Genomic DNA, 23,983 nt, shown 5'->3' with positions numbered 1-23,983 from the left:
TCAAGCTCCCTCTTCAATAGAGTGGCAGAAGCACTGAAAGGGGTTGCCTGTTGAGTGTCCCCCAAGACATTTCAGTCCCCCTCCCCTAAACTCCTGAAGACCAGCAGCCACGGAGAATAGCTCAATTACACATGCTGAGCAGACAGAAAGCAGGCCCAAAGGTGTTGGAGGTGATTCCAACAGGCATCGCAACCCCTTCGAGCCCCTCTGGCTCAAATCAAAGACGGTGGGCCAATGGAGGGTGATGGAGCTCCTGGAAGAACTAACACGTGTTGAAAGTCTATTGCCCACTATATACTCTGCCCTGGGTGCTGTGCTAAGCACAGCATCCTTTATCTCCCACGTATAACACAGTTCTGAGGGGGGTGTGTTAGCCCCGTTTTACAGATGAGGAAATGAAAGTTTGGAGTTAAGATGCCTATGTTGAGAGTGTAGCCCAGCTGGTGAGTGGCAGGACCAGAATTCCAACCAAGATCCACCTGGTCCAAAGGTTGTCTTTGTGTTGAGCCTGCCCGTTTAAGACATTTACTCCCCCATTCCCCACACCCCAGATCTTTTGGCTGTTCCCTGATATGGTGTGCTTCCCCTCTTTATGCAGACTCAAATATCCTCCTCTCCCTACTCAGATAAATATATCCTTTTTCTTCATCAAGCCCAGCTAAATCTCAGTTCTACCATTAAGGTATTAGTACTGCTTAGTCTCTGACAAACAGCATTCCCAGAGATTCACACAGTACCTAAGTGTGTGAGCTACCCTAGTGTGGCAGGGAGTGGGGGACTGACTGCAGGCTCCCCAAGAGGGGCATTTCAGAACCCCACAGTGAAGAAGAGTAAGTGTGGTTTGAGCAGAGTATAGCTTATATTATACTTGTTTTGGCTTTTTTGGGTCACCATAATGTACTATAAAATTTCAAACATTCAAAGGATAGCATGAAGTTGTAATATTTACCAAAAATGGTTGTGAAACACTGGTCTGTGCTATTAGGGGAATTTATAGATTTTTTTTACACACCCTTTTAATGTTTTCTTCATACACTTGTCATATTCCCTTTAACTGAACTGCAATGTCTTGGATGGTAGCAATCGATTGTGACTTCTTTCTCCTTTGCATTTCCCCCCTCCCATGGTGTTCACCCAGCGGACACTCTATAAACAGGTCACCCAATCTACTGTCTAACGTGGTTTGTTTTCATTCTACTCCGCCTAAATAAAGGACTGAAGGATCTGGTTTTCAAACAAAACTAGGTGATTTGAAGGAAAGGAGAGGAGATTGATGGAATAGAAAACAGCACAAGAGAATGTCACTCAGTGGAACCCACCACCTCAGGAGAGGTGGGCTAGAATTTAGCCTTTTGAACTCTTTACTGAAAAATTATTCTCTTAGTTAATTCACAGCAGTGGCAGAACTGCTCTGGAACATTTAATCTTCCTAAGAAAATAAACCAGTGCCAAGCCCCCTAAAGCATATCAAAAAGAAAGGAGTACTGTTTAAGAGCCTACTGTGTGCTGGGGTCTAGTCCCACATTATTTCAGAATCAGTGCAATTCAAACAACCAATTGGTTGTTCTTATCTCCCATATTCATTAAAGCAAGATTTTCTTGTAGGCATTACCTTAATTGTCTAATTCTAGATATTGTCTAGACTCGAAAGTTTAAGAAAAGGTTTTCAGCTGAAACTGGCCATCTCTCTCAATTGCTGGCGTTTTGCAGAAAGACTGTGCCATGAAACAAAGTGTGTTTGCTTCCTTAGACAGATGATAAATTTCTGTGTGTGTTGGGTGGGGGGTGGGGTGGGAGAGCACAGGTTGAAAGGAAAAACCAGATCTTTGGGGAAAGAAACTAGAGTGATTTAGGCTGTCACAACGAGACCTCCTAACTCCACTCTGTGGAACGCTGTGAATGCTTGAGTCATCCACACCAAGTCTCTCTTCTCCAGCTTTTTCCAGACTCCAATCACATCCACCACAGAGGAAACTGAGTTTGAGTTTTGAAGCTTGGATTCAGCTCCTCATCCACAGGAAAATTAACCGTAAGTGTCATTTCAATATCCATCTACCATCAAAAGCAAACTGCTTCTGGAAGAGAAAGCATCATGAAGGTTTATTTAGAATCACAGAAAGGTAGAACTGGAGGAGTAATGTAGTTACGTCACTCATGCAGAAAGTAAGGTGTGTGGTGCTACAAAAGTGACTTGTCCGAGGTTAACGTAGTTTTATCTGGACGGACCCCTGCCAGGTCTCAGGTCCCCTACTGCCAGTTCATCTTTGAAGAGCCAGAACAGACCCGTCAGCGCGCACGCACCCACACGCACACAAGTACGTACGCACACAAGTACCTACACACACATACACAGTGACACGGACACAAGAGCAGAAACTGAGCTGGACAGACTGGACAGCAGACAAACCCACCTCGCAGGGCCGCCCCGCCAGCGCAGGGTGCAGGGCTTGCTGCGGGCCAGCAGAGGGCGCGCCGCCCCCAGGGAGCCGAGCGGCAGCTACGCGGAGCCAGGCCGGCTAGGGGAGCCGCAGGCAAGGCGGACGCGCCCCTGCAGCTCGGCCACTCCGGGTGCAAGACCCGGCCTAGGAGGAGGAGGAGGAGGGTGAGGAGCGGACCCCCCTTGTGGGCCCGTGTAACAGCTTCCTAGGAATTACATCACGCTGCGCAACGCTGCGGCTCCCGGACTCCTCCGGGGCAGAGTGTGTGTGTGTGTGTGTCTGTGTGTGTGTGTGCGCGCGTGTGTGTCTGTGTCTGTGTGCGCGCGCGCTGGGGGGAGGGGCAGGGGACTTAGACCGAGCCTGGGAGAGAGGAAGGCGAGACGCGCCCGGGGAAAAAGCTCCATGCACATGGAGAAATTCCTTGCACCGAACTGCACCAAGAAACGAGCCTCCAGCACCTCCCCGCAGCTCCCTTACCGGTGCAGAGTACCCAGCTAGTGAGAATCCTCCCAGGCCCACCTCGAGCACCCCCCAAAACCGGCCCTGCACCCTCCAGCCCGGCTCCAGCGCCGCCGCGAGCTTTCCCCAGGACTGGCCCTGGCGGGGCGCCTAGAGCCCCAGGAGAAAGGAGGGGGGCGGTGCATTTTGCAGGAGGAGGAGAAGGGGGGTGGGTGGTGGGGGAGAGAGAAAATTGCGCGGAGACCTGCCAAGCGCCACCGCCGCCGCCACCGCCGCTGCCGCCGCCGCCGCCGCCGCCGCCTGTGAGCTCCGGCGGGCAGCCGGACTGTCGGCTTCCCGGGGCATCTGGGTCCGGCGGGGCACAGCCCGGGCGCTGCCGAAGCCGCCGCCGCCGCCTCCGCGGCGAGTGCAGGCGGCTTCCCCCGGAGCCTGTGCGGCTCCGGCTCCTCGGGGGTGGAGAAGTGGGGGGTGGGGTTGTTGTTTGGGGGGAAGAAGGGGGAGGGGGCAACGCCGAGAGAGTCAGTGGTTTCCATGGTGATGGAGCTGAAAGTGCAGGAAATTTAAAGGCTTGGACCCTGCGAGACAGACAAACCGGTGCCAACGTGCGCGGACGCCGCCGCCGCCGCCGCCGCTGGAGTCCGCCGGGCAGAGACGGCCGCGGAGCCCCGAGCAGGCGGAGGGAAGTGCCCCTAGGACCGGCTCGGCCCGCGGCGCTGCACAGAGCGGCCGGACGACGAGCAGCTAGAGGAGGAGGCGGGGAGAGCGGCCAGTCCACGCGCCCTGCGCCGCCGCCAGCCCGGGAAGGCAGCGAGCAGCCGGCGCCCCCAGCGCCCGCGGTTGCCCTGGAGTAATTTCGGATGCCCCGCCGCGGCCGCCTTCCCGAGTAGACCTGGGAGAGGAGTTGCGGCCAACTTGTGTGCGTTTTTTCCGCCCCGGTGGGAGCCGGCGCCGCGCGAAGGGCTCTGCCGGCGACTCATGCTGCCGGCCCTGCGCCTGCCCAGCCTCGGGTGAGCCGCCTCCGGAGAGACGGGGGAGCGCGGCGGCGCCGCGGGCTCGGCGTGCTCTCCTCCGGGGACGCGGGACGAAGCAGCAGCCCCGGGCGCGCGCCGGAGGCATGGAGCGCTGCCCCAGCCTGGGGGTCACCCTCTACGCCCTGGTGGTGGTCCTGGGGCTGCGGGCGGCACCGGCCGGCGGCCAGCACTATCTCCACATCCGCCCGGCGCCCAGCGACAACCTGCCCCTGGTGGACCTCATCGAACACCCGGACCCTATCTTTGACCCCAAGGAGAAGGATCTGAACGAGACGCTGCTGCGCTCGCTGCTCGGGGGCCACTACGACCCGGGCTTCATGGCCACCTCTCCCCCCGAGGACCGGCCCGGCGGGGGCGGGGTGGCGGCCGGGGGCGCCGAGGACCTGGCGGAGCTGGACCAGCTGCTGCGGCAGCGGCCGTCGGGGGCCATGCCGAGCGAGATCAAAGGGCTGGAGTTCTCCGAGGGCTTGGCCCCGGGCAAGAAGCAGCGCCTGAGCAAGAAGCTGCGGAGGAAGTTACAGATGTGGCTGTGGTCGCAGACCTTTTGCCCGGTGCTGTACGCCTGGAACGACCTGGGCAGCCGCTTCTGGCCGCGCTACGTGAAGGTGGGCAGCTGCTTCAGCAAGCGCTCGTGCTCCGTGCCAGAGGGCATGGTGTGCAAGCCGTCCAAGTCCGTGCACCTCACGGTGCTGCGGTGGCGCTGTCAGCGGCGCGGGGGCCAGCGCTGCGGCTGGATTCCCATCCAGTACCCCATCATTTCCGAGTGCAAGTGCTCATGCTAGAACTCAGGGCCCCCTGCCCGCACCCGGACACTTGATCGATCCCCACCGACGCCCCCCGCACAGTCTCCAACCAGTTCCACCACCCTCTCGCGAGGGGATTCAATGAACTTTTTTTTTTTTTTTCCGGCTACAGAGACCTAGCTTTCTGGTTCATGTAATGCACTGTTTAACTGTGTAGGAATGTATATGTGTATGTATATACGGTCCCAGTTTTAATTTACTTATTAAAAGGTCAGTATTATACGTTAAAAGTTACCGGCTTCTACTGTATTTTTAAAATTTTTTTTAAGCAAAAGGAAAAAAAAGAACAGAGAAAAGAGAGACTTATTCTGGTTGTTGCTAATAATGTTAACCTGCTATTTATATTCCAGTGCCCTTCGCATGGCGAAGCAGGGGGGAAATGTTATTTTTTCTTAAAGTACAAAGAGAGGGGAGAACTTTTGTAGAAGGACTTTTAAAAAGCTATTTTCCATTCTTCGGAAAGTGTTTTGGTTTTCCTTGGACCTCGAAGAAGCTATAGAGTTCAATGTTATTTTACAGTTATTGTAAATATAGAGAACAAATGGAATGACTAATCATTGTAAATTAAGAGTATCTGCTATTTATTCTTTATAATATCCCTTGTAGTAAATGAGAAAGAAGTGCAGAGCAGGATTAAAGAAAACCACTAAAATCGACTGCGCTCGACACTGCGATTCTCTGTGTTGGTGATTGATGGGGGGGTGAGGGGTGGGAGGGGTGGGTTGGGGGTGCCGCTGTGCTTACTATGCCTGTTGGGAGAAGGGGCTCATCCCGTCTTCTGGTGTGATGGAAGTGACCGCTCAGTTTTTCTTGGGTGGGGGGAGCTATTCTCAAACTCCTCACTTGAGCATCACGTGGCCTCCGCCCAGTCTCCCAGCTTTTTCTCCTTGTGTCACCAAAGCTCGGGCCCATCGTGACCTCGACACCCAGCCGGCCCCCTGGAGCTGACCCCAGGCTGGGCCGAGGGGCGGGAGGGAGGGTGGGCGGCCGCTTTGTCCTGCCTGACAGGCCCTTCACAATGGGGACACGTGTCTTTCACACCTACCCTGGGGGCGGAGTGCCGCTGAAACTTGACCCCCGAGGAATGGGGGGGGAGATCAGAGCGCGCCCACCCAGATCCCGACACCCCTCCCGCCTCGCACCCCCCCCCACCTCAATATCCAGCCCGCGTTAACCCTTTGCACTCCCGGAAGCTGTGGTGGTGCTAGCTGAGGCGATCCCTTGGAATCAACGCAACCTCAGGGATCCTGCAGGTCTGAGCCCCCGAAATCCCAGGCCCTCAGCCAGAATTGCTGGTGATGGCTGGGAGATTTGACACTCACCTCCCCCCTCCCCTGGGACCTAAGGAGGACTCAGAGGGTCAAGGTTTCAGAGGAGTCCGAATTTGGGTGGAAAATGCCACCACTGGGATCTGCAGTTGGGAAGCGGGTGTGCCCCCCTCTCTAGACACTTACTCCACTTGGGGGTGGGGGAGGGAGGAGAAATCAGAATCTGGATCTTTGAGCTTTGGGTTACATAGGGGCAACAGACGTGTTACCCCTTAAAGGGATGTGCAAGACCTCGCCCCCACCCCACCCCTTAAAAAGCCAGCTCCTCGGGGCCAGCTCTTGACTCGCGTGCGTCCCTCCGCCTCAGTCCGCGGTGGCGCCCATCCGCGCAGCTCCACGTGGGCCGGCTTCCTGACACTGCTCAGCGCTCCTTTTATTTATCTTGGACTCCAAAGTCGCTCTCCTTTGCTCCCTCCCCACCCCCCTGCCACCTCCCCGCGCCTCCCTCCCGGCGTCCCTCCCACCCCGAGTCCGGAGTCCCGGGGAATCTATGCTAATTATTTCAAACCTGCGCTGGGTCCCCGGCGCAGTCTCAATGCCCCCGGCCCCGCCCGCCCTGTCCCTCCAGCCGGGCGCTTTCTTCCCTCCCGACGCAGCCTCGGTGGCTCCTCATTTCAATAGCCTGGCTCGGGAGCCGGAGCCCCCTCCCCGGCGCTGCCTCCGTCAGCCGTGGGACAGACGTTAGGGTATTCATTAACTGAGAGCCGCGGAGTAACGGCATTATTCCCCCCAGAGAGGGCACCCTGCCCCCGCGACTATCTGAGGCTTCATTGTAAAAGGATTAAAAGTTAAAGACCTCCATCTTATGATTCTTTCATTTAATCTTCCTGGCGCCTGGGAGACATGCTCGATGGATGATGGCTTTTAAAATATTCCTAATGTCGCGGCTACCTTAAGACTCCGAGCCGGGCAAACAAACGTAATTTATTTCCAGAAGAAAGGGGATATTGAGATGTTTAAGTTTATGAACCGCCGTCCCCATGTATATTTGTTAAGTTCTGACAAATACCCAAATAACGTTAAAATCAGCCATTCATCACTTATGAATTTATGCAAAACTTTCTGTGCCGCGGGCCAATATTTTTTTAGACAGAGTTTCACTTGCGAGGGGCGGAGGTGGTGGGGCGAGGGGAAGGGGAGGGGGCTTACGGGGGGTGGGGGGAGCCGAAAGCAAGAATTTTCATGCCTGGTAAACACGCGAATTATGCGAAGAGAGTTATTCCCAGCTGGGCGGGCAGCCAAAACTCGGAGAGCGCGCCGAGGCCAGCGCCCCCCACCCCCATGTTGGCAGTGTCACTGGATTACAATGCGAGGTCTTCCCCTCCGCGACGCCCCCTCCTCCCTCCGCCCGCTGGCCCGCCCGCCCGCCCCTCCTCCCCACCCCTGCCCACTTGGAAAACCCGCTCGCAGCCGGCGAGCTTCTCGGCTTTCAGAGCGGGAGCCCGCGGGAGCTAGGAGGACCCGGGCTGCAGACGTGACCGGCAATAGACAGACCACCGGACAGACAGCCTCAAAGGGCCGTTCCGGACACGGAGGGAAGACCCAGCAGGACCCAGCCAGTCCCACAAGAGAGCGAAGGAGGTGCTGGCTCCTGGAACGTTGTGACTAATGCACAGCCGGTTACATCTCCATTATTATTAATGTTGGTAATACTAATAATATAGCATCAACGCGGAAAGGAGTAAAGAGCTCTGGGCAGAGAGGCAAGAAAACTGCCCTCTGCGGTCACCTAGTGCCCATCTCCTGTAAGGAGGAAAATTGATCTTGGTGTCTTCTGAGGCTTTGACAGCCTGTGTCTATGAACTTAGGCAGCTGCTGAGGGACCACGCGTCCCCCGAATGGAGATTTATAACCATTACTGATACAGACACATCAACTTTTTCAAAATCCTGGAGGAGAAAGGCACGGTTTCCCAGCACCCCAGCCCTCCTGCCCTGATTGCAGGAATTCACTCATCAACCCTCTATTTTCAACTCTTCCCTTTTTTTTTTCCTTCCTCCTGCCCCTCCAGCATCCTGACACTTGATGCACAAGCATACTGAGGCCAAATGTCCACAGAAAGCCAGCCCCCTTAGGGGAGGACCCTCTGGCCCCCAGAGTCTGGGAATGGGATCTGGTTCCCTGTTGAGATGGAGAAGGCCAGGGGTCCATTATCAGTCTTGCTTCTGAGACTCCTGGGAAAGGGGGTTGAAGTTTGGTGGCAGCTGCAAGAGGAAGCTGGCTGTGTATTAAGAGCTCTTGGCTGTGCTGGATGGGGACGACCGGGGGAGGGCCCAGCCCATACTGGTATTTTGAAGGGGTGATTCATCCTTTTTCTTTAATGCTCTTGGAATGTCAGAGCTGGAGGGGAGCTTAGATTCCAATGACCACCGCTCAATTTACGGATGAGAAGACTGAGACCTCAGTGGGAACTTGCTGAAGATTACACAGATTAATATAGTTGGGGGTAGCTAGGTGGTCTCCATTGTGCCTCTTCACTGTTCTCTTTTTCTTTGTTTGTTTTTTTCCCAATATTTATTTATTGGCGGGGGGGAGGGGGGTTGAAGGAAAGTTCTCTCCCAAACTGACATAATTGCAACGGATCATCAGGAAGCTGATCAACCATTCTGTTGCATCTATTCAGCAAGCAATTATTAATGGCTTGCAATGTGCCAAGCGCTGAGCACATTTATACACATTCTCATCCAAAGTCTCGAGTTCCCAAATAAGGAAACTGGAGCTCAGAGAGTTTAAGCGTTTCACCCAAAGCCACACAGTAAGTGACACGGTTATGGCTCAAAATCTGAGCTTATGCTAAAGCCTATGTTTCTTCTAAATACCCTTCCTCCCTTCAACCACAGGTACACCTGGCTTGGGAGACACCACGTGCCACATTACGTGCTGTCCAGTCTCAACTCAAGCTCTGTAGGGATTCATGCCTGGGAAGCCACACAGAACATTTCTGGGCACCCTGTTATGTGCCAGGACCTCTCTCCCTCACCCCCTCCCCAAACACAAGGAGCTTACAATGCAGTAGAGGAGGTAAAGAATGAAGAAGAAGGTGAGTGCTGAAAGAGGAGTTAAACAAACCAGCAGACAAACCTGGGCCAGAAAGAGGAGGGCTCCCTGCTGGCCTGGGAAGCCAGAGGAGGCATCTGACTCACATCTCTAAGGACAAATTGACTGTGGACCTACTGAGGTGGGTTTATGGGAGGAAAGGGCATTTAGGTGGAGAAAGCAGTCTGTATAAGCAAAGACATGATGTTGGAAATGTATTTGCGTGTTTGGGACACAGCTCGAGCAAACTTTAGTGTAGGATGGATCCACACCAAGTGAGAGTGGGCAATAAGGTCTGAAAAGCAGGCTGAAGACGAAGTATGGAGGACCTCGAACGCCAATTAAGGGCACAAAACGTTATTGCTCAGGCAATAGGGAGCCATGAAGAGCTCTCGAAGAGGACAGGGACACCATTAGTGCGCTACTGCAAAGGAATTATTTATTCATTCAACAGAAGGTTCTCGAGCACCGTTCTGGTTATTACTGGTACGCAACGAGCTACACCAAAACTAACAATCTTCAAATAACCATTTTACTTTGCTCATGATTCTGTGGGTCAGGAATCCGGGAAAGGCTCAGATGGGCAGTTCATCTCTGATACTCATGGGGTTCGCTGAGTGCTGGAGATCCACTCCCAAAATGGCTTCTAGCCCCTCGCTGTCAGCTGGGAGCTCTGCTGACCTGTTGACTAGCGTTCCTACAAGTGGCTTCTCCATGTGGCTTGGGTCTTCTCACAGCCTGGTGGCTTCAGAACAGTTGGACTTCCTACATGGCAGCCCATGACTCTAAGAGAAGGCATTCCAAGAGATTGAGATGGAAGCTGCAAGACTTCTTATGAAATTGCCTCAGAAGTCCCATGACCTTGTTTCTGCTGTAGTCTGTTGGTTAAGCAAGTGTCTAAGACCAGCCCAGATTCAAAGGGAAGGGAATTAGACATCACCCCTCAATGGAAGCAATAGCAAAGAATCAGGGGCCATCTTTAATCTACCACAATCACTTTCTATAGGCTAGGCTCTGTGTTGTATGCCCCAGACACAAAAATAAAAAAGTACAGTCATTTTCAATATAAGTTTGGTGCCAGCGTCCAGGATGGATTGGAAATGGGATAACGGCTCCTGGGAAATTCATTAAGGAGGAAATTGCTGAGGTCCAGAAAGAATCAATAAGAGCTGAACCTGAGAAACATCAAAGCCAATTGACACAAAGCTCATTTGCCAGAAGCCTGAAGAGGACTTGGTGACTGATTGGATGTGGGGACTGAGAGAGACGTCAGAAAGACCCCTGATGTTTCAGGCCTGCAAGGGGCCAGGCACAGAAGAGGAATCTAAGATGGAAGAGCTTCCTCCTACCCCCACCTCTCCCCTACACACACACACAGGGAGGTTCTAGGCTCGTCCAGAAGAGAGAGGAATCTGAGAAGCCTGGAGAATATTTCAGTCTATAATCAAGATGAGTGAGTGAATGGATAAATGAATGAATGGTAGAGACAGGGCAAAAGAAAGAGGGCAAGGGATAAACAAGCGCGGCTTGGAAGCAGTAGGATTTTTCCCAGCAGACAGAAGTGTCCTGATAAAGCCAAATGTATTTGCATTTGACAGTGATATGAAGAAAGGAGCACAGGCAAACCTGGGAGAGGCCAAGGGGCAAAGAAGGTGCTGGCACTCCTTGAGTGATGCTACCAGCCGGTGTTTCATGTTGATTAATTCATCTTCATTGTGAAATGAGGAGCATTATTGCCATTATACAGATGAGGAAATCGAGGCTCAGAGAGGTTAAATAACTGGCCCAAGGACACACATCTGGTGAGTGGAAGCTCAAATCCAGGACTGTGTGATTTCAAAGGGGCATCATGTCTCCTCCGTTAGGGCTTCCTTGGCTGGAATGAATCATCCCCTTTCTCTCCATCACACTTAGCCCTCAGCGCTGCACTTCCTTGAGGAAGGGGGTTCTTAACCTGTGGTGCTTAGAAGATGGGTGTCCAGGTTGGAAAGCAGGTCAGGTCTCTCTATCCATGCTCTCTTGGCTCTCAGGACTTTTTCTTCATAGGATGTGTCACAGTCTGTAGTTCGTATTTATTTATTTTTTTAAATGCTTTTCCCAGTGTCTTTCTTTCTTTCTTCTTTTTTTTTTTTTTAGATGTCGGGGGTAGGAGTTTATTAGTTTATTTATTTATGTTTGCTGTGTTGGGTCTTCGTTTCTGTGCGAGGGCTTTCTCTAGTTGTGGCAAGCGGGGGCCACTCTTCATCACGGTGCACGGGCCTCTCACTATCGCAGCCTCTCTTGTTGCAGAGCACAGGCTCCAGACGCACAGGCTCAGTAGTTGTGGCTCACGAGCCTAGTTGCTCCGCGGCATGTGGGATCCTCCCAGACCAGGGCTCGAACCCGTGTCCCCTGCATTAGCAGGCAGATTCTCAACCACTGCGCCACCAGGGAAGCCCTGTAGTTCGTATTTATAATTTGCAGTTACTTATATGCGTACGTTTTTTTCTGGGAGGAAAGTCTGTCGTTTTCATCAGATTCTAAGGTCAGTAACACAAACGTTAAATCCTGTCCCAGTCCATGAGATTTTTAAGTGACAGAATTGTTTATTGTAACTCATGTGTCTAGCCTCCACAGCATCCAGTACAGTGCCTGTCCCGGTAAGTGTTCAGTAAATCCTAGGTAAAGTGCAGTGAACTGACTTGGGGTCCACAGGGAGCCATTGTAGTTTCCTGAGGAAGGGATGAAGTGGGAAGATGCTTCTGGCTTAGGTTTGTGTAAAAGAAGATTAGAAAGGTAAAACTGCAGGCTGGAAGACCACATAAGAGACTGCTACTGTCTATCTTTGGAGGACAGTGTGATCAGGGGGGAAGGGAGGGAAAAGGACAAACCTGAGATGTTCTAAAGGAAAATGGAACTTGGATCCAGCCTGCCTCTTTGTATAAAAGAATAATTTGTCGGAGCTGAGAAGAAGCTCTCCCCTTTAAATGGCACAAGCCCCCTCTCCTTTGCCACAGTCCTCACCTTTCCCTGCGGCATGCTTCACCCATTATATTCCCTGCCAGAACCACTGTAGGCGTTATGCATCTGAGGCTCCTGGATTCCATAGAAGTAGCAGACTGAAAGTCAAAAGCAAGTTTTGAGTCTTTGAAATAAGAAAAAAAGGAAGTCCTAAAGGAAATCAGCTACAGAATTTGGGAAAAGGATTCAGATTTCAAGGATAGATAGAATTACAACATATAAAGTGGGATGGCCTTAAATTTCACTCCTTCATTTGACTGAAGAAACCAAGGCTTGTCAACTCAAGGTCAATGAACTTGTTTCAGGTCCAGTTACTTTGGAATAGAACTAGCGCCAGAAGCAAGATCTCCATATTTCCAGTTCAACCCTCCCTTTAGAGTTGTTCTAAGTATAAACAGTGTTCGAATTTTAAAAGCACTTTCATGTCCATAATTTCATGTGCAATGAGACGTGAACACCCCCAAGGGCAGGAAATAGGTCTGTCTGAATGTCCCCAGAGCCTAGTCCCTGACCAGTAGCAGCGCTTCACAAATATCGCCTGGAAGGATCAATGTGCATAGGCTTGTTTTACTGATAGGAAGGCTGAAGCTCACAGAGGTTGAGGAAAGGACAGATGCTCACAGAGCCCATTCTAGATGGTGGCAGCAGGAGTAGCTGGTGCCATCGGTAATGGGACATCCAGCTGCCGCTATTTCTCCCTGGTTGGGACTGGGCTCAGGAAACCAACCACACATCTGCAGACTGCGCAGTAGGTCTGTGGAATAAGGGTAAGGCAGATAAGGTGGTCTGCAGCTGCCAAGTCAAACAGGCCCTGCAGCGACTGGTTTTGGCAACCTCTTCCCAGCCCAGGTTGTAAAGGATTCCCGACTGGTGTTCAGTTTATTCAATTAAGGGAAAAAAATTAGTCAAGCAAGGGAAATAGTTCTTCCCCCATTTTACAGATGTGGCAATGTGGGGAAAACAGGAAGCTTAAGTGATTCGCCCTACATTGCACAGCTAGCTGGTGGTGGAGCCAAGATCCAAACAGCACTCAGCTCTCTGCTGGGCTGCTGGGAGAAGCAGAGGGGGTTAGTGCTCTCTGAGTTCATAATCCCAGCCAGTCTCCCTGATTCTATGCTCGCCCCAGCTCCAATCCATTCTCCACGCTGTTGCCCAAGTGACCTTAAGACACACATGTGGTCTTGTCACTCCCCTGCTTAAAACTTCTCAATGGCTTCCCATCACTCTGAGGATAAAGGCCAGAATCCTTATCCGACTGAGGCCCCTCCCCCCCCTGCCTCTGTGTTCCAGCCACCCAGTCTTTCATGTGTGTTCACTCACACACTGAGCTCGCTGCTGCTTCAGGGCCTTTGCACATGCTAAACCTTCAGTCTGGTATGCCTTCTCTGCCACCAGGACCCCTAAATGCCACCCTGTCCTTTAGATCCCATTCCTACGGAAAGCAGGTCAGATCCCTCTATCTGTGCTCTCTCAGCTCTCAGGACTTTTTCTTCATAGGATATGTCACAACTTGTATTAGTATTTATAATCTGCAGTTATTTGCATGCTCTGTCTGTTCCAGTAGACTGTCAACTCCCGCCATGGTATTCCTGGGCACTGGTGCAGTTTGGGGCCCATACAAACTCTCTCTCTCTCTCTCTCTCTCTCTCTCTCTCTCTCTATATATATATATATATATATATATATATATATATATATATATATATCTGGGACTCTGAGGATACTAGGAGTTCAAAGTTCAGCTCCAGTTAAATAGTGATCCAAGGAAAATTTAAGAATGTGCCCCAGTGTTTGATACAGAGCAGAGAGCCAGGGCTGTTCAGAGGATGCTATCAGTTCTGGAGATTATGGCGACTCCCAGGCTACTGATGCCCAAGGTCCCTGCTCACTGGAGTATGTGGGGAAGGATAGCTAAGTTGCCAGACAAACTCTTTTAGCAAATCAAGGACGCTCCCAGTAAAAGGGAATCCACCCCCAAAAAAATGGCTTTCCCAACAGGAGCTAGATAGCATTGAGTGATTCCATGGAGAAAATTCTAAGACTCTTCAGGCATGGGTGGAAGAGTCACCTTTCCCCATATCTGAAATCCTTAAAAATGGGAGAGATTACCTTATCTGCTGGACAGTTAAAACTTGATCTTTCCCTGCCCAAGGAATAATAAAGTTAGACAATGACTAACTCAGGCCTAATGCTTTACAGTTTAAAACCACTTTCACATCCATTATCTCTTTCAAAGTGCACAGGGGGGCACAGCCAGAATTTTTAGCCGTACAATAACGTGCCCTGGAGGCAAAAACCTTTCTACCAGAGAAAGGAGTTTGATATGGGGGTGGGGAGGGAATCTTGGACTTGGGAGTGAGACGAGCCTGGGTTTGAATCTTGGTCTATGGCTATTAGCTTGACCTCCCTGAGATTTCGTTTCCACATGTCTAAAATGGGCATAATGACATGTACCTTACCAGGTTGTTAGGGTGTTCTAGTGTGTTCCATATGTGTAGCTCCATGTGGGGTGTAGGAGCCCAGCTAATGGTGGTCTCCTTCCTGCTCCCCAATTCCAGGGCCTGTGCAGTGCCCCTCCGAGTCAGGACAAAAGCTGAATGCCCTATCACCCAGAGCCAGTGACAAGCTACTTGCCCAGGTCTTCATTTCTGCAAGGTCCACACCTGGGGAAAAGAATCCAATGGATTCTTTTTTCTCTCTGCTGATGAAAAGGCTGTATGTTTATGGCCAGTTGCTTTTCCTGTTATTGTTTAAATTATAAGCCAAAGAGTAGATGAGGAGGAAACCAGTGACCAAAGGCAAAGCTGAGAGAAAAGGTTAAATCAGAATAAAGGGAAGTTGGGAAACCAGGGAATTTGTTTCACATGAACAGAGAGAGGAATTCAGCCCAGGTAAATTAGCCCTAATTTGTTTTAATTATAGAAATTCCTCATTTCTAGTTATTGGCAGGAATCACCCAGAAGTGACTTGCTCCCAGAAACAGTTTTGACTGGTGTCACTCTCCCCTCATTTCAGGGACGGAGACAATCATACCCAGGTAGGGCCAAGGCCCCCAGAAGGGTCAGCATGTAATATCAGGGAATGGAGAGCTTTAAAGAGCATCTGTCTACCTGTGACCACCACCGTGGAAATGAGGAAGCTGAGGCCCAGAGAGGTGAAGTGACTTGGTCAAGGTCAAACCTCAAGTTAGAGACCAAGACAAATGGAGAAATGCTGACGCAAGTGCAGGGCTGCTGGGAACTAAGCCGTGGACTCCAGTGCCTCTCACCCCAAGGTTGGACAGCTTCCCCAAAGGCCATATTCCAAGGCTGGTTGCCCAGGGGCCTGGGCTCTGCTGTGTCTTCCTTCTTCCCTTAGAAAGCAAGCACCACAGGTAGGCCCTGGGCTGTGGCTCCCGCCCACTGGGACCCCTGGGGACATGTTCAGTGTGATTCCTCTTTCTGGCTGGACCCTTGGACATTGATGCCCCCAGAGTTCTGGTCAACTCTCCTCTTCTCCTTTCATAGAACTGCCTGAGGAGAAACCCTAGGCTTCCCACAGTGGGAGCTACCACACCTGGATGGCCAACACCCAGATCTCTGCCCTGGGCCAGACTTCTCTCCTAAGCTCCATCCCTGCAGAGCCAACTGCCTTCCGGACCTCACCACATCAACTACAGGTTCCAAGCTGAATCCTAACATTATTCCTAAACCTTCTAATCGGTTTTCAGTTTTCTCATTCCTGAGTAATGGCCCCACCATTCACCCACGTATGTGGTCAAAAAAACACAAAAAACTCTGGTCTACCTCTTGTGAGCATCCTCTCCTCACTAACAAAGTATCCGCCAACACCTCTTGAATTACCTCTCTGTCCATCCTCTCATCCTCATCCTCACCATGAGTTATATATAGCTCAGGCCCTTGTCATCTCTTGTCTTTGCCTTTGAATATCCTAATAGTCAATTTCTCCACCTTCAGCCTTGTCCCATCTTCAACATTGCCACTTGCATTGCCATTTCCCTAGCACACAATCCGAACTTCCAGGGTCTCCCCTTTAGCCATAGAACCATGGTTAACTTCCTTAGCATGGCTCCCAAGGTCCTTTACAGTCTATACCCCAATTTGCCTTCCACTATCATCTTCCATTTTCTGTTGTACCCTAACCCCAACAACCAGCCACACCAACTTGTTCATGGCTGCCTGAACTTGTCAGCCCTTTGACACTTTTCTTACTCCATCTGCTCTACCTAAAATGGTCCCGCCCCACCCTTGCCCCATCACCCCAAAGAGGATTCCACCTAGGAAAGACCTACTCATACTTCAGGGCACAGCCCACACGGTACCTCCTCAGTCCTCGGCCAGGATGGAATTGTCAAGCCATACTTTGCCCTCCCACAGTGCTGATGATTAATAATAATCATAAATAGGTATTAACTGCACATGTGTGACAGACACTGTCCTAGGTACTTTATGTGCATTATATCATTTAAACTCCAACAGAGATCCTAAGTGATATATTACTACTGACAGGTTCAGAGACATTTGGTGAGTTACCCACGGACTCTTAATTAGGTAGTGGCAAAACCATGACTCAAAACTAGGATTCAGGGCTTCCCTGGTGGCGCAGTGGTTGAGAGTCCGCCTGACGATGCAGGGGACACGGGTTCGTGCCCTGGTCTGGGAGGATCCCACATGCCATGGAGCAGCTGGGCCCGTGAGCCATGGCTGCTGGGCCTGTGCGTCCGGAGCCTGTGCTCCGCAACGGGAGAGACCACAACAGTGAGAGGCCCACATACCGCAAAAAAATTAAAAATAAAATAAATAAATAAATAAATTTTTAAAAAACTAGGATCCAAACTCCAAAACCCATGCTCTTTCCAATCTTGCATACTGCATCTCGCCACATTAGTCCAGCACTTATAAGTTGGGATGAACCCACATGTGGCTACCTCAGGATTTCGAAGCCCTTTGAGGGCAGCTGCTGTATTTGACTCTAATTTCCAACTATGTTATCCGAAATAGTGCTTGACACATACTAACCATTTGATAAACCTATGGTGAATGAGTAACTGAGTAACTGGATATGAGAAGGGCTTCCAGTTTTTTCTTTTTAAGTCAAATCCAAACAGAATGTGTTGGTTTGTTTAACGAACATCGGTTAATTCCAAATTCAACTTAAGGAGATCTTTTGAAGACATAGGTAATGTGGGGTTGTTAAAAGTAGAGACTTTGAAAAAAAAAAAAGTAGAGACTTTGAAGTTGAACCTAAGCTGTTTACCCCATCCCAGCTGTGTGACTGATAATATTAATGCCCTTGTAAGCTCTAAAACCCTGAGCAAACACAAGTTGCTGTTATTAATATGTGCTTCTCCAAAGAGCACTCAGCCTGTCCCCACCCAGAGAAGGAAAGCAGGGAGAGATAACCCCAGAGATCACTGGTGTCTCACTGGAAAGGCCTGTGAACACCAGGTAGGGATACTCTTGTGTAAATGCTGCTGTCTTGTAAGGAGAAGGTTTGACAAAAGATGGAGCAGTGAGGAACTGCAGCCTATTTAAACCAGGAGCAACTTGAGGCCAGAGTCATAGAAGACCAGTGCGGAAGGGACATTAGAGCAAAGTGACTCTCATTGTTCCAGCCCTCTCACATTAGAGGTGGGGAAACCAAGGCCCAGAGAGGTGCAGAGACTTGCCCAAAGTAACCAAGCTGGTTAGCTCTGGAGCTGGGACTAGAACCTAGTGACACCCATGATATGCCAGATTACCATCCTCCCAAGATTCAAATCACTTTTCAAAAACACTCAAGGTGATTATCTTTTTTCTGTGTTCCTGAATGAAGCATTTAGTTAATAGTTAGACCTATTAGCCCACAATGTCAGAGAGACACTCCTCAAGTCTCCAAAGCCCTGAGAGCTGTGTGGGAGGGATGGAGGTGCTGAAGGGACAGTGCCTGGGATGTTTCCAGGATGAGCTCCTTCCTCCCTGCCAGGTACAGTCTGGCTCTCCAAGACCAGCCACTGCCACTCCTCTGAATGTTTCCAAAGGCACGACCCTCTCCAGGCTGGGAAAATCAGCCCAGCATCTGAGTCAGGTGAATGTGATGAGCAGGTAGAGGTCAAGTTTTAGAGCGAGAGAGATCTGGATTGGCAACCCGCTCGGAGAACACAGCTCTAATCCTGTCAGTCCTTCTCCGACCCCGACAGGAGCAAAACGATGGTAATGTTATTGCTCCATTCCTGGTAGGTGCTGTGCAGTCACAATGAATTGAAAACTTTTTCCTTTCCCACTGCTTGTCCTTGAGAAAAATCAGTGCCAGCAGCGGTCATTTATTGGGCACTTACCACGCCCTGCACTAAGCATCCTCATCCCTAAGTTAGGAGCTGGTACTACTGCTTACAGACGAGAGTACTGGGACACACAGCAGCAGTGGAAGGTTACACAGTGAGGAAAAGGCAGATCTGGGATTCACTCAGACGTCCTGACTTCACAGCCTACATCATTAACCTCCTTAACTCCCCCCATCTGTACAATAGGAGTAACAAAATCTACCCTGCAGGGGTATAGCAAGGATGAAAGCAAGTAAGAAATGTAGGAGCCTGGCACCAGGCCTGCCATATGTGGACACTTCAGAAGAGCATTCTATAGGATTGAGGCAAATGGCAAGGAACGAGAAGAAGAAAGACAGGAACCAAGATTCTGGGGCCCGTTCTGACCATGTAGCATCATGTTGGGGTCACCTCCTATAGTGAATGGAAATGTTAATCCACCTTGGACAATTTCAGTCCAGTCGTTAAAATGTCAGGCCTCCTCTAAAATGACCACCTTCCCTTTTTCTCTAGCCCTCCTGCAGGGGTGTGCAAGCACTCACATGCACACACACAGACATATACATACACGCATACTGTGGCTTTTGTTTTTCTTCTGCTTCTTTTGCTTCCTTGCATTTGGTATCCATGACAACACACCCCAGCAGCAATGAGGAGGTGGCATAGTTGCTGTTTCTCCCATCCCCTTGTCTTGCTGATCAAGACTGATCAAGATCATTCTTGATCCCTCATTCGGAGGGCTGGGCTAACCTCACCCAAAAGGCCATGGGACGGTTTCCCAAGGGAGGAGGCAATGGGGAAGAGGTTAGAGAACCTCCACTTTAAAAACAAACAAATAAAACAACCCTCTGTCTAGGATGGAGAGAGTGAAAGAACCCAAGCCTCTGGCTGGGCCAGACAAGCCTTCCCCAGGCATGGGCACTGGAGAGGCTAACTGGGGTCTTCAGCCCCTGTGGTATGTTATGACTAAGGGCGGCTAGCTATTTTTCCAGCCTTTTTGGCTGGTGAGTTCCCCGGATGGAAAATTTGAGCCCAGTCCTTGTAAGTCTGGAATCGCAGAATGCATACCTTGCACCAGCAATCAGATGCTGAACCTCGCAGCTCTCGCGATACCCTATCATGTGAGACAGGTCACGAAGAGCCATTCTCTACAGTTACCCTGCACGAGAGGGTCCACGCACCACATCACACACAGCATCCCACTCCATCTTCCCATCAACCCAAGGTAGGCCTTTTATTACCACCAATTTTTCAGACTAGGAAACTGAGTCTCTAAGAAAACACCAATCAGTTGTTCACAACCTCTTCGTCTGATGTGAAGTCTGATTTCTTGGCCATCATGCTACAACTGATCCTGACCCCAAGCCACCATTTAGATACTACCCCATATTACAGTGGGGTAATATTGTGCCTGTGGAATTGATGTGGCAACCATATCATTTAGAATTTGAAGGGATCTTGAAGATTAGATCCATTTCACAGTGGAGGAAATTAAACTTTTTATCAGGTCTACACATGGTAGTTATATATCTACTGAGGTCCAAAGAGGGGAAATGATATGCTCAAGACCACACAGCTAATAAGAGGATAGGATTAAAACTTCTATCTTAAATCTTAGTACGGTCTAATACAACATACTTTTGCTACGTACCTGCTAAGCCAGGTGCTAGAGCTATAGAGATGGAGCAGGAATGGTTTCTGACCTTGAGGTGGGCAAGTGTTGCTGTTGAGCTCTTGGTCCAGCCCAGGAGCTTCAACAAGTCAAAGGATGAGTACGAGTGAGTCAAGCAAAAAGAGAAGAGGCATTGCTGGCAGGGGGAATGACATGACCACAGGCCTGGGGATCTGAAATAGCTTGGTATGAACTGGGAACTCTATACAGTTCAGGGTGAACTCTATACAGTACAGTTCACATAGAGTGTGCCTGGGAATGACGGGGCAGTTAAAACTCTGGTGGAAGTCAGGGGCCATGCAGTGGAGGGCCTTGGAGTCCACATTCAGGAATTTGGACTCTCTCCAAGGCCACTGGGAGCCAAAGAAGGGTTCATGTGAAGGGGACTCTCATGTGAAATCATGGAAGGGTCCACTGGAAGCCACCGAAGAGTTCTGTATATCATGTAGAGGGTAGATCAGAAGAAGAGCTCAATTAGTAAAACTCGGCAATGTCTGGACTTGAGATTGAGTAGTCTTTTGTCATAGAAAGATGAGGGATGGAGAGGAGAGAGTTGATGCAAGAACTTCTTGGGAGGTAAAATTGACAGGTCTTGGTGATTGATTGGCTATGGAGAGTCAAGGGGAGAGGGGAAGAGTCAAGGATAACCTCAGTGTCCTTTCCATTACATAACCTTGACTACTGTCTGGAGTGTTCCCAGCCCAAGCACAAGGTGCCTAAATATCTAACATCATCCTGAGGTTGCTTGGAGACCAGACTCAGAACAAACAGAAAGAACAGTTTTGAACCAGTCAAAGGGCTGTGTCTAATGTGACTCTGCCACTAATAGGCAGAGTGCCTTCAGGATTCTTATTTAATTTGGGGGTTTTGGTTCCTACATCTGAGGTGGAGAGCTGGGTTGGGCCATCTCTCCAGTGTCTTCCAGCCCTATCTACCTTCCTGATGCAATTGTCATAAAAGTCAAATTCATTCATTCATTCATTCTTACTGCAATATCCATTAGCATTATTCATGTGCCTAGCCTTTTTCTAGCAGCTCTGGAAGTCCAAAGATGAATAAGAGTCAACACCAGCTGTCATGGAATGAGGATGGGAAGATACAGATAAATAACAGGCAATTACAACATGAGTGATGGGATCAGAAAACACTCAGAAAGGCTCTTCACCCAAGTTGGGAGTAGAATGGGTCAGGAACTATTTCCCTGAAAACTAGATACCTGAACTGATGTTGAAGGATAAGTAGTTAGTCTGGCAAAGAGAGGGGAGAAATATTCCAGGCAGCAGTAACAACATCGTACAAAGGCCAGAAAGTAAGAGAGTGCATGGTCAACTCAGGGAATTGAAAATAATCGCCATGCGTGGAAGTGTGTCGTAGATAGCCAAATGCTATATCATCATCAGCAGCAGCAGCAGCAGCATGTTTATAAGGCAGGACCTGGTGAAGCACATCACAAGCAGGATTCACTACTCTTTTCGAAGGACCAAGTTGTACCTCTCCCCTCTGGACTGTGCTGCTGATACAGAGAAATACCTTTACTCTCCAATTCTTTTTACTATTCTCCATGACTCTTCCCTAAGAAAAGAGTGTCAGAGATATTATACAATGCAGTTTCATCATTCATTATGTCTTTAGAGTCTCAAATAATCCTGTGTTGGCAAAAAAAAAATTGTTATTCCCATCTTACACACAGAAGTTGAGTGACTCAACTGATAGTGGAGAAACCCGGACTTGCCCCATATCTCTGGCTCCTGGTCACCCTCTCTTTTCCAGAACCCATATAGACCTTCTGGTTGCACAGAACACAGAACCACACCCATCATTCTCACAGACTTTCATGGTAGACTGCACTTCCCAAAGTCAGTTATCCCCTTTCATTGATTACCTTGGAGGTGGGTCTACTTCTTAAATCTCTTTAGTTAAGCCATCTCCAAATCACTTTGGCTGGAAGATAGGATCAGTTTATGTCTGGGAAGGTTTCCTGTAGACAGCAAATCTTATCCATAATGGGCAGATTTCCTATGTTTAATCAAGGAAGGTGATACTTCCTGTCTCTGGGGTTCTGGCTTTTTAACCTTTTGCATAAGCCAATGCTTGCTTAGAATTTGGAATCCAACTTATTTGAAGTCCTAATCCACACATTGAGGTGACTGAGGAGACCTGGAGCTGGAAGACCAGGGTGAGAGCCTTCCTTGGCTGTCCCTTTTCTGCCTTGTGACCCAGGAGCAAATCACTCTACCACGGGCATGCCTGGGGTCCACACAAAACCTTGGTTTAAATCTCAGTACTGCTTATGATTGGTTCTATAGCCATGTGCAAGTTATATAGTTTCTTTGAGTCTCAGTTCCTCATCCAGAAAAATGGGGTCAATCCTTTATACCCCTCAAGATAATGGGATGCTGGAATATAAGAGCTGCTTAGCTGTTATTTGTTAAATAAATGGGAGAATTTAAAACAGTTCCCTTCACCCTTCTCTCCCTCCCAGGCTCACTTTCTCATCCATGGAAGGGAGATAAAAATCTCTCCCCTGTATACCTCATTGGGCATCTGAGCAAATTCCATGCAGTCATGTTTGCAAAAGTTCTTGTGAACTTTAAGAGTCTATGACAAACTGAGGTATAATTTACTCTATCTAAGGAACTATGCAAAACTCTTTACATATGTATTTATCATTCTATGAGTGTCCTACAGGGTGGATATCATCATCATTTCCAGTTCCCAGATAAGGAAACCAGAGCCCAGGAGGTTAAGTGCCTTTCCCAGGTTCACAAGATAGTATGCACTGGAGCAGAGATTAGAATCCAGGTTGGTCTGACTCCAAAACTAGTTGAGCCTCTGATCCCATTGAGTCCAGGGGTTACAATCGTAGTCTCTGGAGCCAGGCTACCTGCAGTCCCATTTGAGGTCTACCACTGATTAATGATGCGTCGCTAGGGGAGAGTTATCTTCTCTCTGCCTCAGTTTCCTCATTTGTGAAAAGAACATATTGATAGTATCTAACTCTTGGGCATAAGACCCTTCAGCTCATTTACTTCTAGTTTCTTCAACTCAAAAATGAGAAAATAACAGTAACTGTACTGTGCCAGGCTGGAGGCAAAGCGACCTTACTTACTGACGACCTTACTGACTAAATCTTAATTCTAAGCTCTAAGATCTTGGCTGTCCTCTACTTGAGACTTATGTCTCACCTCCTCTGTGGAGCCTTCCAAGATCATTCAGGGGCTGTATTTAGAGTCCTCAACATGCACTGGGCCAACAGTTAACACTTGTTTGTACGTCACTGAATGAATTTATTTAAATGTCTTTTATGCCTTAACTGATACTGTGAAATTCACATCTTTCTAGAATCTAATAATAATAACTATCATTTCCTGAGTAGCTACCATATGCCTGAAACTGGGCATTTAACCCTATGATGTGAGCTTTATCATTCCTATTATATAGAAGAGAAAACTGAGGCTGACGGAGGTTAGTTTGCCCATGGGCACACAACTGTTTGTACGGAAGACCCTAGAAACATTTGTAGAATGAATGAATGAATGAGTGGTGTGTCCCCAAAAACACTAATGATTTGGTGAACAAAGCTCTTATCATATGTTCTAACCACCCAACATCTAGACTAGACATAATTGCATAATGATGTCAGACTCCAACTTGAACAGAGTAAAGGCCAAGAGGTCCGGTGAGTTTTCCGAGGCTTCCATCCTGTGGACATGTATCGTGAGTGACACAGGGGGGAGCACACTGGGCCAAGTGTGAGTCTTGCCATCTGCAAATATCAGGCGCTCACAGTTCTGTGGGTTAGCCAAGCAGCCGCCTAAATTTTCATCTCTTTAGGGACATTCGATTCTTGGGTGATTCAAAGAGCCAGAGCAGAAATTTATTTGCAGGTTGAAATCTTACCACTATGGTTCCTAT

The 23,983-nt window shown here is 49.4% G+C and overlaps 1 protein-coding gene across 1 annotated transcript; it reads left to right on the top strand.

Moving 5' to 3' along the window:
- The first annotated feature begins 3,403 nt into the window (after window positions 1-3,403).
- NOG (noggin) lies at window positions 3,404-5,387 on the top strand. Its single transcript, XM_082604165.1, has one exon. It carries the CDS (start codon window positions 4,012-4,014, stop codon window positions 4,708-4,710), a length of 699 nt encoding a protein of 232 aa, XP_082460291.1. The 5' UTR covers window positions 3,404-4,011; the 3' UTR covers window positions 4,711-5,387.
- The last annotated feature ends 18,596 nt before the right edge of the window (window positions 5,388-23,983 follow it).

This window comes from Mesoplodon mirus (assembly GCF_964341445.2).
Source record: "Mesoplodon mirus genome assembly, chromosome: 18".
NCBI classification, from domain to species: domain Eukaryota; kingdom Metazoa; phylum Chordata; class Mammalia; order Artiodactyla; family Ziphiidae; genus Mesoplodon; species Mesoplodon mirus.
Note: the sequence above shows the minus strand (reverse complement) of the source record. Positions and strands in the feature narration are given on the sequence as shown.

Excerpts from the sequence above, each read along its gene's own strand:
- NOG (XM_082604165.1), top strand. The coding sequence starts at position 4,012 with ATGGAGCGCTGCCCCAGCCTGGGGGTCACCCTCTACGCCCTGGTGGTG.